Below are 15,607 nucleotides of genomic sequence, written 5' to 3' on the forward strand. Positions count from 1 at the left end.
TAGAGATGTTCCACTCTACCATAGTGGAATGTCTACCAGTAACAAATTCTGCAATTGAAAGGGAGACAAGAAATGACCCGACTCTCTCTCGGGTCTACGATTTAACAGTGAAGGGATGGCCAGCACATGGCGAACCACTGTTGCCAGCATTCTCGCAAAGAAGAGAACAGCTGTCAGTGTGCCGAGGAACCTTAATGTGTGGGTCCAGAGTGGTGATTCCACCCAAACTCCAGGATAAAGTGCTAAAGGAGCTTCACGAGGGGCATCTGGTGGAGTGAAAATGAAGAACCTAGCTAGGGCGTTTGTATGGTGGCCACGTATCGATGGAGACATCGAAGAAATGACCAAGAGCTGCCTAGGATGCCAGAAGGTCCAAAACGCTCCACCACAAGCCCCTCTACATCCATGGGAGTGGCCCTCATCTCCCTGGCAAAGGGTACACATCGACTTTGCTGGTCCATTTATGGACTCAATGTTCTTAATCGCGGTTGATGCACACTCCAAGTGGCCGGAGGTAATAAAGATGTCCTCCGCCACCACGGAAAAAACCATCACAGTATTAAGGACCATATTTGTCAGGAATGGGCTGCCGGAACAGATATGTTCTGATAATGGACCGCAATTTGTGTCCGAAGAATTCAGAAAGTTCTTAAAAAACAATGGGATTAAGCACTATACGTCCGCCCCATACCATCCCGCCACCAATGGATCGGCTGAAAGGTTTGTCCAGACCTTCAAGAAGGCCATAAAGGGCATGGGTAATGAAGACATAAAACTTCAGCACAAGGTGGATAACTTTTTATTCGCATACAGGAATGCAACACATATGGTTACCAACCAAGCTCCCGCCATGATGTTCTTCAATAGAAACCTAAGATGCCGGCTGGATTTGGTCAAGCCCAACATCAGAAGGGACGTGGAGAACCGGCAGTTTCAAGGCATGAATGAAAGGCCAACTAGAACCTTCCATATAGGTCAACAAGTTTTGGCCCGGGACTACCGTACCGAGAAATGGCAGCCTGGAACTATCTGCACACGACTAGGACCACTGATGTATACCGTGGACATCGGAGAAAGCATAATAAGGCGCCATGCTGACCAAATCATAAAGTCATCCGAAAAGGGACAACCTACACCACAACTCTATACGCCTAATGATGAAGTAGAGATACCCATATCTACCTCCGATCCGGTGATACTGGAACCCGATGAACCCGACACTGGCATTCAAGCCGAATCAGCCTTGCCAAAAGAACCTACTACACCACCAGAAACTACTACACCCCCGAGGCGTTATCCGGACCGAGTCAGGGAGCCTCCTGAGAGACTGACTTATAATTAATTAACTACAGCAATGTGTATATTATTTTTCTTATAACATGTAATTAATAATTACTTAAAATATGATGTACTGGTTAGCTAAAAGGGGAGGAATTGTAGTGTATGTGCCTTTAAGAGCCCCAGGTGTGCTGTAATGCCGGTAATTGCCACTCGGGCTATATAAGCCTGTATATTGTGTATATCCGTTAGAACCCCCCCCCCAGACTTTGCTTAGTAAACACCTATGAACCAACTCCTGTCTTCAGTGTCTTTATCAACACACGGACACTACAATGGCACTATTTCGAAGAACAGCAAGAGAGTTCTCCCCGGTGTCCTGAATATTTATCCCCCAACCAACATCACGAAAGATCAGATTGTCTGATCATTATTACATTGCTGTTTGTGGGAGCTTGTTGTGCGCAGATTGGCTGCCGCGTTTCCTACATTACAACAGTGACTACACTTCAAAAAAACTTAATTGACTGTTAAACATTTTGGGATGTCCTCCGGTTGCGAAAGGCACCATATAAATACAAGTCTTTCTTGTCTTTCTTTATATTGCAGCAACAGAGTGGAAAATTGTGAGGAGTTTAGGTGTGTTTGAAGCTTTAATAGTGTAAATATTTTTCTGAGTTTCCATCCTCTTCCCAGAGTGCTAACTCACACGTGGCTTCAGCTCCACAGATGCTGCCAGCCCTCCATTACCTTGCCATTCTTCATGCATGAGGGGTTATTCAAAAATGGCGGCATCATATTCAAGCTTCATTCTGGCGTCAGCTGAGACCCATGAATGTCGTGCCATCCTGCAGGACTCGCTGGCTAGTGAGCAGGAACAGGAGCCCAGACTCTCAGCTGTAGCACATTTTTTTTCCAATTGTAGAGTCCTCAGAGCACAAACCATGGGTTGATTCTGGCCTCTTGAACATCCCCGATTTTCATCGCTCCACCATCGGCGGTCATGCCTTCAGCTGCCTGGGCCCTAAGCTCTGGAATTTCCTCGCTAAATCTCTCCTCCTTTAAGACGCTCCTTAAAACCTACCTCTTTGACCAAACTTTTGGTCATCTGCCCTAATATCTCCTTACATGGCTTGGTGTCAAATTTTGTTTTGATAACGCTCCCGTGAAACATCTTGGGACGTTTTACTATGTTAAAGATGCTATATAAATGTAAGTTGTTGTTGTTGAATCTGGAATCTTGCTCAGTCTGAATTGAGCCATCACTGTAACCTGATGCTACATTGCAAAGAATGGCAGTGAGTGCTTGTTTCTGTTGGTCTTACCAGGGGCTGCAGATAGACGAACAGTTTGGTCGTAGCTTAGAACATCTGTAACCAGTAGCGACAGTGCCAGGGTGACCTGATGGTGGGCAGTAGCACTTGTGAAATCAGTTTCCCTTTGATCAAAAGCATCTGTTTGGCAGTTTAGAGCACGACATTAGTCCTTTTTAATGAACTGCAGCATACGTACACAGAGAATGATCTTGTCTCAGAAGCTTTGCCAAATCTCATTGCCCACCATGAGTTAAAAAATTGGTGGTCCTGTGTTTCCTATATTACAACAGTGACCTCGCGTTATCCAGGACAAAGCAACCCGCTTGATTAGCACCCCATCCACCACCTTAAACATTCATTCCCTCCACCACCGGCGTACCGTGGCTGCAGTGTGTACCATCTACAAGATGCACTGCAGCAACTCGCCAAGGCATCTTCGGCAGCACTTCCCAAACCCGTGACCTCTTCCACCTAGAAGGACAAGGGCAGCAGGCGCATGGGAACACCACCACCTCCAAGTTCCCCTCCAAGTCACACACCATCCTGACTTGGAAATATATCGCCGTTCCTTCATCGTCGCTGGGTCAAACTCCTGGAACTCCCTCCCTAACAGCGCTGTGGGAGTACCTTCACCACATGGACTGCAGCAGTTCAAGAAGGTGGCTCACCACCACCTTCTCAAGGGCAACTAGGGATGGGCAATAAATACTGGCCTTGCCAGCGACGCCCACATCCCAGGAATGAATAAAAAAAATACTTCATTGGCTGTGAAGTGCTTTGGGACATGCTGGGGGGTCATAAAAAGTGCTATATAACTACAAGTTTGTTCTTGATTTATGTAATCTACAATTTACATTTTTCTTGTTAACTTTACTAAAGGAATAACACCAGTGTGTTCTCCTGCAGAGTATGGTGTGCACAGGAATGCTTCGATGGCACCCGGACCCCCACTTCATCCACTGTATCCAGTCATGTGAGGTAAGCTACTTCTTTGCATTACAGCTGCACTGTTCTTGTCTGTGATGTCCTTTGCCGATCTGTCGCCTTTCATCGAAGCTGCTCTTATGATGAAGCGCCCGAACATCCGCTCCCCTCCCAAGCATGACCGGTCACAGGGTTCATTTTCAACGCTGTTCCCGCCCTACTCGTGACAGTGCACAAGCATGCGGGGAGTGCAGAGCGGGAGGATGAATACGCCACTCGGGAGTCTCGAGCAAGGCTTGAGATGAGGCGTGATTGTCGTTTCCCTGCGGGATCAGAGATAGAAAGACCAAACTTGGGGGATTGCTCTATAAACTAATGATGTCAAAAGCAAAGTGGCCAGATACAACAACTAGATTTTGTATTTATATAGCACCTTTAACATGGTAAAACATCCCAAGGCGCTTCACAGGAGTATTACAAGACAAAAAATTTGACACCGAGTCACATAAGGAGAAATTAGGGCAGGTGACCAAAAGCTTGGTCAAAGAGGTAGGTTTTAAGTAGCGTCTTAAAGGAGGAAAGAGAGGTAGTGAGGTGGAGAGGTTTAGGCAGGGAATTCCAGAGCTTGGGGCCTAGGCAACAGAAGGCACGGCCACCAATGGTTGAGCGATTATAATCAGGGATGATCAAGAGGGCAGAATTAGAGGAGCGCAGATATCTCGGGGGGGTTATGGGGCTGAAAGAGATTACAGAGATAAGGAGGGGCGAGGCCATGGAGGGATTTGAAAACAAGGGTGAGAATTTTGAAATAGAGGCGTTGCTTAACCGGGAGCCAATGTAAGTCAGTGAGCACAGGGGTGATGGGTGAACAGGACTTGGTGCGAGTTAGGACATGGGCAGCAGAGTTTTGGATGATCTCAAGTTTACGTTGGGTAGAATGTGGGAGGCCAGCCAGGAGTGCGTTGGAATAGTCAAGTCTCGAGGTAACAAAGGCATGGATGAGGGTTTTGATATGTGGTTAGAAACAGGATTGAGTTATATGGATTAATACAGAGCGTGATGTTCAAATGTTTTGTAGAACATGGTGATTTCTAGGCTGCTGGGAACGTCCGAATGTAGTGCACCGGAAGGCAGGCTCCATGATGTATAATGTAGGATGTTTACATGGACATTGTGGAGTTTGGTATGATTTACCTTTGGGAGGGCCTTGTAATGATCAGTAACATGTCATTCTAGAATGGTACACTAGGTGGATCTGTAAGTTTAGTAAGGGGCTACCCACAAGGCAGTAGTCAAGATGGATGCCTGCACACTAGTCCACATGGTTGAATAAATGACTAGCTCAAGCTAGCTGTTCATAATGAAAACGTCTATTTATTTATGAACATAACATGGTACCAGGATTGGTAATATCTGCTGAATATTGTGAAACGCGACATGGAGAATTTGAAGCCACCGGAGGGTTGAAACTCACGGGGAATGTCGACTGCAATTGGCGGACATTCAAACAACAATTCGAACTCTACATTGCTGCCATCGGGCTCGGTACGAAGCCAGACGCAAGGAAAATAGCGTTGCTGCTCATGGTTGCAGGCCCACAGGTGATAGAGGTATTTAATACGTTTGTATTTGATCAAGAGGAGGACAGAGAAAAAATGGACGATGTGCTAAAGAAGTTTGATACACATTGTTCTCCCAAAAAGAATGAGACCTATGAGAGGTACGTGTTCCGTTCTCGGACACAGCAGCAAAATGAGACTTTTGATAGCTTTGTGACCGATCTGAAACTGAAAGCACAGACATGTAATTTCTCTGAACTATAATCATCCATGATTCGTGACCAGATTGTGTTTGGTATTCATGATAAAAAGGTCAGGGAACGTTTGTTGAGAGAAACTGAACTAACATTGGAGAAAGCTGTGAAAATATGCCATGCCAGTGAGCTAGCTCAACAGCACGCAAAGACTTTCAGTGAAATTAATAATAATGCGACTGTAGTAAGTGATAGTGCTGCTGTCGGTGCTGTGTCCTACAAGGGGAAGAAACATGGGCAGAACAGAAATGCAAAGCAATCGGAGGGTGGAACTTTTAATTGTAAACACTGTGGTTACCAGCACCAGTCAAGACAATGCCCTGCGTTTGGGAAAATGTACACAAAATGTAATGGAAAGAATCACTTTGCCAAACAATGCTTTTCAAAAGTAAAAACAAAGAACCGGCAACAAGTCAATGTGATTGAGGACACTGATTTAAGTGAGACATTTTTTGTCGGAATGGTGTCATGTGACAATATAGAAAAGGATACAGAAAATGTGCAGCCCTCAGGAATGGACAATGCTGAACATAAAGTTAATGCAGTAAAAGAGGACAAATGGATGATGCCACTGCAGGTAAATGGAGCATTAGTTACATTGAAACTAGACACTGGGGCAAAAGCAAACTTAATCAGTATGAGTGACATTAAAAATATGAAAGAAAAGCCCAAAATACAGAAAAAGTCAGTACTACTGAAGAACTATAATGGACAGAAAATAGATAGCTTAGGTGTATGCACACTTAAAGTGACAGTCAAAGACAAAGTGCATCATCTAATGTTTTCTGTTGTGGCTGAAGGACTTGATTCACTATTAGGGGACAAAGCTTGTGAGGACTTAGAACTGGCCAAGAGAGTCTACCGTATAAACTGTGCCATAAGCAGACCAAATGACTCAATGGATTCTGTAGTGAGTAATTTCCAGGATGTGTTCAAAGGATTTGGAGTTCTACCATTCACTTACAAGATCCAGCTAAAGGAGGATGCTCAGCCAGTGGTGCATGCTCCACGGAGAGTTCCAGCACCCCTGTGTGACTGGCTCAAGAAAGAACTGGACAGAATGACCACACTAGGAGTCATCAAGAAAGTCGAAGAGCCAACAGACTGGGTTAACTCCATGGTATGTGTAAAGAAAAAGAACAATGATCTAAGAGTATGCATGGATCCAAAGGACTTAAATGCAAACATAAAACGTGAACACTAACAGATTCCCAAGCGAGAAGAAATCACCAGTGAAATGTCAGGTGCCAGATACTTCACAAAGCTCGATGCCTCACAAGGATTTTGGCAACTAAAACTGGATGAAGAGAGCACCAAATACTGTACCTTCAACACACCATTTGGCAGGTATTGTTTCCTCAGAATGCCTTTCGGGATAATATCTGCATCTGAAATCTTTCATAGAGCGATGGAACACATAATTGAAGGTCTGGAAAGAGTTTGGGTCTATGTTGATGACATCATCATCTGGGGCTCCACACTGAATGAACACAATGAGAGACTGACTAAAGTGCTACAGAGCATACACCGGAATGGACTGAAGCTCAACAAAGCCAAGTGTCAGTTTGGCGTCCAGGAAGTCACTTTGCTAGGAGATAATCTATCTGGTAAAGGAATAGAGCCAGATATGGGAAAAGTAAACACCATACTCAACATGCCCCGACCCACTGACAAAAAAGGAGTGCTACGCATCATGAGGATGATCAACTTCATTGGAAAGTTCATTCCTAACTTGTCAGCCAAGACAGCCTGTCTGCGAGACCTGCTACATAAAACAAATGAGTTTGCATGGACAGAAAGACATGAACAAGAGTGGATGAACCTCAAAACAATGCTGACAACCACACCTGTACTCACCTTCTTTGACCCAACAAAGAGAATCAAAGTGTCAACGGATGCATCAAAAGATGGCCTAGGCGCGGTCTTGCTACAAGCAGAGGGTGAAGATTGGAAGCCTGTTGCCTATGCCTCCAGGTCTATGACTGACTCTGAGTGCCGATATGCCCAGATTGAAAAGGAATGTCTAGGCTTGGTAGTTGGACTAGAAAAGTTGCATGGCTACATATATGGACTTCCCACCTTCACAGTTGAGACAGACCACTGCCCACTGGTTGCCATCATTAAAAAAAATCTGAATGAGATGTCTCCAAGGATTCAACGACTCATGATGAAGCTGCAATAATATGACTTGGAACTGATCTACACACCAGGCAAACACATAGTGTTAGCAGATGCACTATCCCGAGCACCCACAATGAGTCATGTGAGCTCTACTGAGGAAGACGTGGATGTTCATGTGAGTATGGTCACTGCTGCGCTGCCCATGTCAGACACAAAATCAAAGCAAATAGCAGAAGAAACAGTAAAAGATAGTGTTACAAACAGTAATAGAGAACATTCATCATGGGTGGCCAAAAGGTTCCTGTCCAAAGTACTATCACATCAGGTCAGAGTTAAGTGTCGCAAGTGGACTATTACTAAAACAGAACAGAATAGTCATTCCACAGGCTCTACGTCAAGACATGCTCAAAAGGATTCATGAGGGACACCTCGGAATTGAAAAATGCAAAAGGCGAGCAAGAGACACTATTTATTGGCCTGGCATAAATAAGGACATTGAGAACATGATACGCATATGTGAGACATGTCAGAAACACCAAAACAAACAAGCAAAGGAACCAATGATAGTAGCTGACTTACCAACAGCACCATGGCAAAAGGTTGGTATGGACCTCTTTCATTTGAACGGTAAAGACTGTCTAATAGTGATTGACTACTATTCTAACTATCCTGAGATGGTGCTGCTCTCAAGCACATCAGCAAGCAGTGTCATAATGCATGTTAAATCCATCTTCGCCAGACATGGAATTCCCAGGATTGCCGTTAGCGACAATGGTCCGTGCTTCAACTGTAAGGAGTGGCAACAGTTTGCAGCACATTATGACTTTCAACACATCACATCCAGTCCTCTGTATGCTCAGTCGAATGGTAAGGCAGAGAAAGGTGTTCAAGTTCTCAAACAGCTACTGAAGAAAGCAACAGAAAGCAAGTCTGATCCTTATCTCGCCCTGCTGAGCTACCGAGCCTCCCCTTTAGACTGTGGTTCTTCACCTGCTGAACTCCTAATGGGTCACAAGTTGCGCACCACGCTACCCTGCTGTGCAAAAGAAAAGCAGAGTAAGGAACTAAGACAGAGACTTCAACTGTTAAAGCTGAAACAGAAATCACACTATGACAAGTCATACAAAACTCTGAAACCATTGACAAGGGATGATGTTGTCAGATTGAGGATCCAGATGCATGGAACAGAAAAGCTACAGTTCTTGAGGAAGTAGGACCAAGGTCATACACTGTTAGAACTGAGGAAGGACAGATTCTCAGGAGGAACCGCCGTTCCCTCCTGAAAACACAAGAAACTATCCAAGAGCAAATCGATGACAATGCCGCAACTGAATCTTGTCACTCACCACCAGAACAATTTAACACAAACATACATACAGGCTCTCATGAAAACACAACAGACTTACCTGTGCTGAGAAGATCCACACGTGAAGTAAAAAAGCCTGACAGACTTAATCTTTGAGTACAAAGAAAACTATAATAAAAGAATGAAAAGCTTAGAGTTCATAAAGTAAAGCTTTGAAAATGTGTTGACTGTTGTGAAGATGTTTATGTCATTATGATTGATTGATATTGATTTTATTTAACCTCTAAGGAAGGGGTTGTAATGATCAGTAACATGTCATTCTAGAATGGTACACTAGGTGGAGCTGTATGTTTAGTAGGGCTACCCACAAGGCAGTAGTCAAAATGACTAGCTCAAGCTAGCTGTTCATAATGAAAACGTCTATTTATTTATGAACATAACAGGCCTTTGAAGAATCCTCCAGGTAGAGTCCATGTTAGAGTTTTTCTGTGCTCTGTTGATGGGTTAAATGGCCTTTTCTTCTCTCTCTCTTCGAATGCACCAGAAAACTACATTTCTTTAAATGAACAGGTCTCACAAGGATGCAGAATACCATGAAATATGCGGTGAAATTCACAGTACAACAGAGTGGAATTCATCTCCTAGATGACCATTTCGGTTTTGTGATGTATTTTTCCAGTAACATGCGGCCATTTGTCACATGTCTTTGTGTTTATAAATCTAGGTGAAAAAAGGCTGAGGCTGATTGTGAGGCCTCTGGGAATTGTCCCTTTTTAAAGAGGGAGATTTATTGTTCATTTTCCCCCAAGTTTGCTCTCCATTTCCCCCTCTGCTGAAGGTACTGAGTTATTATTCCGTGGGATTGTGCTGTGGTCGCTGGCAGTCCCCCACTGACTTGCCCCCGTGGCCTTTATTAAATGGACCCCATCTTCAAGCACATGCATGCGGACGCCACTTTGACGACATGTTAACCTCGGCCGAGATACCTCAAATAGCATGCAGTTGTCTAGGCTTACACATTTTGGTGAGGCACCTGAAGGTTTGGTGGATGCTACGTGTATGCATCGAAATGTACCAACGGAACGCAGTGCTGCAAGCTGCAAAGTGTTATAGTGAGGCCCAATGTCTAGCAGCAGAAGTATTGCAGTACTACTAGAAATATAATACTTTCCATTTCGCAAGGGTCATTCCACTCCATTTGGTAATGACGTCATCGCTGCCCTTCTGCAGCTAAATAAAGCTCCTTTTCATCACTCTGGCGCAAGATGTGTTGAGATATTATTGCTTCTGGTCTCCTGAGTTTTTTTTTTATTCTGCTAGTCTCTAAAATCTTCCAGGAAATCTTCACAAAAGCCAGTAATCAGATTCACATGTTGCAATGTGCCGACATACCCCAGAGGTAATGCTGTCAAATTCCAGCAATACTATTTACTGTTACTTTTAGTAGAGGTGATTTGGACACAGCCGTCTGGACAAAGGGAAGCTACACCTTTTTATTTTTTGAAAATCAGTCACCTTTTGACCCCCTCGCACTGCACCCAGGATAAACTTGGCCTTACTCTGCTCAATGCCCTGACTCATAGAGAGCTCCCTGGCAGCCCTCTGGGGACTGGAGCAAGTGGCCATTCTACATTTGTGAACCTAGACAGTTGTTGCTGTTCTCGTGTCTCCACACTGTTCCCCTAGAGAATAACAACCACTTGTGTTTATATAGCACCCTTTAGTAAAATGTCCCAAGGTGCTTCACAGGAGCAATTATCAAACAGAATTTGACACTGAGCCACATAAGGAGATATTAGGACAGGTGACCAAAAGCTTGATCAAAGAGGTATGTATAAGGAGCGATTTAAATGAGGAGATAGAGAGGTGGAGAGGTTTGGGGATGCAATTCCAGAGCTCAGGGCCTAGACAGCTGAAAGCATGACCGCCACTGGTGGAGCGAAGAAAATTGGGGATGGGTAAGAGGCCAAAATTGGCAGAGTGCAGAGATCTCAGAGGGTGGTGGGGCTGGAGGAGGTTACAGAGATGGGGAGGGACGAGGCCTTGGAGGGATTTGAAAACAAGGATGAGAATTTTAAATTGAGGTTTTGCCAGACCAGGAGCTGATGTAGATCAGCGAGCACAGGGGTGATGGGTGAACAGGACTTGGTGCGAGTTAGGACACAGGCAGCCGAGTGTTGGATGAGCTCAAGTTTACAGAGGGTCTTAGGTGGGAGGCCGGCCAGGAGTGTGTTAGAATAGTCGAGTCTGGTGGTAACAAAGGCATGGATGAGGGTTTCAGCAGCAGATGAGCTGAGGCAGGGCAGGAGACGGGCGATGTTACGGAGGTGGAAATAGGCGGCCTTGGCATAAAGCTTGTTTAGTGTGATGGTGCCTATCAACATCATCCTTGCGCAACACTCACCTCAAATTGCATTCAACAGTATTTCGTCCCTATTTATATGTTTTCTCCAAACACAACTCAAATTTGGAAGTACAGGATCCATCATTGTATTGTTAGGTGTTTCCTTTCCCCCGTTATATTTTACTGAAATCCGAGTGACTTCGTTGATTACTGGAGACAATGCCATGGGTTTGAGAGCAGAGGCTCCAGTTGTATTTAGGACAGTTTGCTGCAAGTTCCGGGAAATTGCTCACTTGCACCCAGTCTTGGTGCTTCATGTGGTTTGTACCCTGAAGCACGCATGCAGTGCCTTCATGTTTTGTATGTGCAGTGCAACATGGCATCGGAAGCTATAGCGAGAGACAAGTCAGTGTTTGTGTGCCTTCTGGGAACTGCCTGTGATGACAGTTGCAAGGGAAGAGAGAATTTGCATTTCTGGAGCGCTTTTCACGACCTCAGGACATCTGAAAGCCCTTTACAGACAAGGAATTAATTTTAGGGAAGGAAATCTGCCGTCCTTACCCAGTCTGGCATTTATGTGACTCCAGACCCTCAGCAATATGGTTGACTCTTAACTGCCCTTTGAAGTGGCCTAGCAAGGCACTCAGTTGTAACAAACTGCTACAGAAAACAGTAATAAGAATACAACCTTCACCACAGTGATTCCCACATTACAACAGTGATTCCACTTCAAAAGGATTTCATTGGCTGTAAAGCACTTTGAGACGTCCGGTGGTCGTGAAAGGCGCTATATAAATACAAGTCTTTCTGTCTTTTCAAGAAGGCGACTCATCACCACCTTCTAAAGGGCAATTAGGGATGGGCAATAAATGCTGGCTTTGCCAGCGACGCCCACGTCCAAAGAACGAATAAAAAAAACCCATGGGATCTTTTACATTCACCCGAGAGGGCAGACAGGGCCTTGGTTTAACCTCTCATCCGAAGGAGAAGCATAGTGGGTGAGTTTGGGAGGAAAGTCTGTGCTGGGAGAGGAGAAGATCTCCAGGAGGGATAGGTGCCTTGGACACTGGACAGAAGTGTTTTATAACTTCTCTCCTGAATGCCCTACTTTGAATTTAAGGTTATATTCCCTTGTCCTAGACTCCCCCACCAACATTCTCTCTACCCTTTCAATTCCTTTCAAAATCAAAAAATCCTCAATCAAATCACCCCTTAACTTTCCACATTCCAGGGAATACAAGCCTAATTTATGTAAAATCTCCTCATAATCTAACCCTTGGAGCCCTGGTAACATTCTGCGCTGCACTCCTTCCAAGACCAATATATCATTTCTAGGGTGCGGTGCCCAGAACTGTACACAGTGTCCAGATGTGGTCTAACCAGGCCTTTGTATAGCTGTAGCAAAACTTCATCCCCAATATATTCCAGCCCTCTAGTTATAAAGGCCAACATTCCATTAGCCTTTTTGATTTTCTTTGTACCTGACTACTACATTTTAATCATCTGTATACATGGACCCCTAAATCTCTGGACCTCCACTGTTCCTAGCTTTTCACCAGTAAATAATACTTGGATCTATCCATTTTTTGGTCCAAACTGGATAACCTCACACTTATTTACGTTGAAATCAATCCGACACAGCTTTACCCACTCACCTAATCTATCAATGTCATTTTACAATTTTATGCTCCCGTCTACACTACTTAGTGCTATGGCACCACTCTTTGTGTTGTTGGCAAATTTGGATATATGGCTCGCTATTGTGTTATCTAAGACATTAATAAATACAGTAAATAGTTGAGGCTCCAGCACAGATCCTTGTGGGACAGCACTAGTTAACCTTCTAAATTCTATGTTAATGAGGTCCAGGTGAGGTCATAGTGATCTGTGCCCCATTCTCCTGTATTTGTCCCGCCAGCACAGGTTCAAGTGCTGTTTGCCCCCATATAAATTGAGATCTATGAGCCAGGTAAGTTACTGTTTTGAAAGTTATGAGTAAGAGAAGCCAAATTAGTTGCATAACCTTTCAGATTCACATTCAGCATTAAAGAAATGTGGTTGGAAAGATTGTTGGTGTGTCGATGAGACCCAGTGACCTTTTCATACTCAAATCTAGCCAGCATACTGGACCGAATAGGTTAGTGCCTTTCCGAGTTAACGGGATATAGTAAATAACAGGCGGGTGATCATATTCAACATCAATCTGCTCCTGTTCCCTAACAGAAAGAGCTATAACCCTACCTTCGAATTCTCACTAGTTATCGTATCAAAAAGAAACTCTGAATAATGTCACAAAGAACTGCCATTTTCTCCAAAACTGCTTCTCCATTTGTCTACTTTTAGGTCCCATTTGCCACCATGACTGCCTCTTCCACAACTAGCTTACTGTTGTGTTTTGCTTCTTCCCCTTGGTGCACACTGTGACTGGAGCAGGGCTGGGGGCTGGGACTCCAATGCTGGCCCTTTAAGGCCTGAGACTGCCGCCTGATTTCTTCCGTGTCTACAGGCCCACTTTATACCTCGTCCATGCAAGTGTTGGGGTGGCGGGGGGGGGGGGGGCGGGCGGGGTGGAGTAATGGTAAATTTAGACAGTATCACTTGACAGCACTTCACCTGTTTTGCCTTTGGTGCTAGTGCTCCCCAGGAAACTCCACATACATGTATATCTTGCACATGTGAATTGGTAGTGCCGGCATGGTTGTGACTGCTTGGATGGTATTCCTCATTTAGCTGAGGGGGCAAAATAACTAACTGTGGAATGTGCATATCTTCTGCCTTCTGGAAGGTGGACTGATGAACATCCTCATGAGAAAAGAAAGACTTGCATTTATATAGCGTCTTTCACGACCACCGGATGTCGCAAAGCACTTTACAGTCAATTAAGTACTTTTTGAAGCGGAGTCACTGTTGTAATGTGGGAACCACAGCAGCCAATGTGCGCACAGCAATTCCCACAAACAGCAATGTGATAATGACCAGATAATCTATTTTTGTTATGTTGGTTGAGGGATAAAAATTGGCCAGGTCACCAGGGATAACTCCCCTGCTCTTCTTCGAAATAGTGTCATGTGATCTTTTATGTCCACCTGAGAGAGCAGACGAGGCCTCGGTTTAACATCTCATCTGAAAGACAGCACCTCCGACAGTGCAGCGCTCCCTCAGCACTGCACTGGGAGTGTCAGCCTAGCTTTATGTGCTCAAATCCCTGGAGTGGGCCTTGAACCCACAATCTTCTGACTCAGAGGCAAGTGTGCTACCCACTTTTTTTTATAAATATACTTTATTGAACATTAAGAACATTTACAACATCTTGATCATTTCATTGTATGATACAAATCAATTCCGCCGCTCTGCACAGCCATTCCGCCACCACATTTTAACATCAAAACCTGAAGTTTAATTTGTCTCCTGTAACATATATTAATCGATTATACTTTAAAACTTGGTTGTAAAATACTATCCTTAAATTCCTTTCTGAATAAAACATCCACAGAGCCTTATAATGATCATTAAGCTTATATTTAAAATACTCTTTTAGATTGATTCTCCTCCCCTTAAAAAACAGAGCATTCCTTCTTTGCACAATCACGAATCTAGCCAAACTGAACATTAAATTAATTGCCGCTCCGCTAGACTCGGGCAGACTCTGCTGCAATCCCCATCTCAAAATTGAGTCCCACGGGATTCCCATTCTCACTCTTTGGTCCCCACCCAGCAAAAAAGCTTCACACAACTGTCGAACATAGTACTTAAAGTCATTTAACTGCGGACATAACACCAGTAAATGGGACAGAGTCTCATCCCGTGTCCCACACACTGGGCAAGTTGCCGCCTCCACTTGCCCAATCTTGCACAAGCCCGTCATGGTAAAAATCCGGTTATGAGCCAATTTGAAATCCAGTTCAATCCACTCTGGACATTTAAAATTTGCCCACACTCCCTTCCAAATCCTGTTGAAGTCCAGCTGTGGGTATATACTCTGTCAAAACTCCTGACCAGCAGGTGTCTTGAATCTCCATTCTCTAAATACCTCATAGAAATCTCGAGTATTACAGTTGTCAAATTGGACCAATTCTCCCCCTTTCTCCAGTACAAAGCTTGGAAAAGCAGGATGCATTTTACTTCCTTTGGAGATTTCCGCATTTATTTCTTGCATCCAATCCTGTGGCATTGCCCTACAATCTTCTCATACATAATTCCTATTGCTTTTTCCTCTACCTCCTGATCCTCCTCCCACACCATGTCCCTCACTATCGCTTCCGGCAACCAACCTGGAATCACCTCGTATAATACATCTTTCACAGATAAAATCCCAGCTTTTATAAAAGCTTGATTAAATAAAACCTTTCCTTCGATGTTGATCCACTGTTCAAAAATAAGGGCTGTTCTAAAAATTCCTCAGCCCCCTTGGGCATAAACTGCACACTTTTTAAAAATTGGGCCCAAGTCTCTACAACCCCCTTATAAAACCTAGGGAGAAGTTTAATCGATTTCAAAAACATATT

General features: G+C 44.2%; 1 protein-coding gene across 1 annotated transcript in view; it reads left to right on the top strand.

The window, feature by feature from the left end:
- The window catches only part of pappa2 (pappalysin 2), a 514,150-nt gene that overhangs the window by 410,820 nt on the left and 87,723 nt on the right, over positions 1-15,607 (top strand). The window contains exon 21 of the mRNA XM_085977999.1: positions 3,501-3,572. Coding sequence (XP_085834125.1) covers positions 3,501-3,572 — 72 coding nt within the window. The remainder of the gene's footprint in view (positions 1-3,500; positions 3,573-15,607) is intronic.

The sequence above is a fragment of the Somniosus microcephalus genome, chromosome 3 (genome assembly GCF_052327205.1).
Source record: "Somniosus microcephalus isolate GS21.2 chromosome 3, FLI_Smic_1.0, whole genome shotgun sequence".
NCBI lineage: Eukaryota > Metazoa > Chordata > Chondrichthyes > Squaliformes > Somniosidae > Somniosus > Somniosus microcephalus.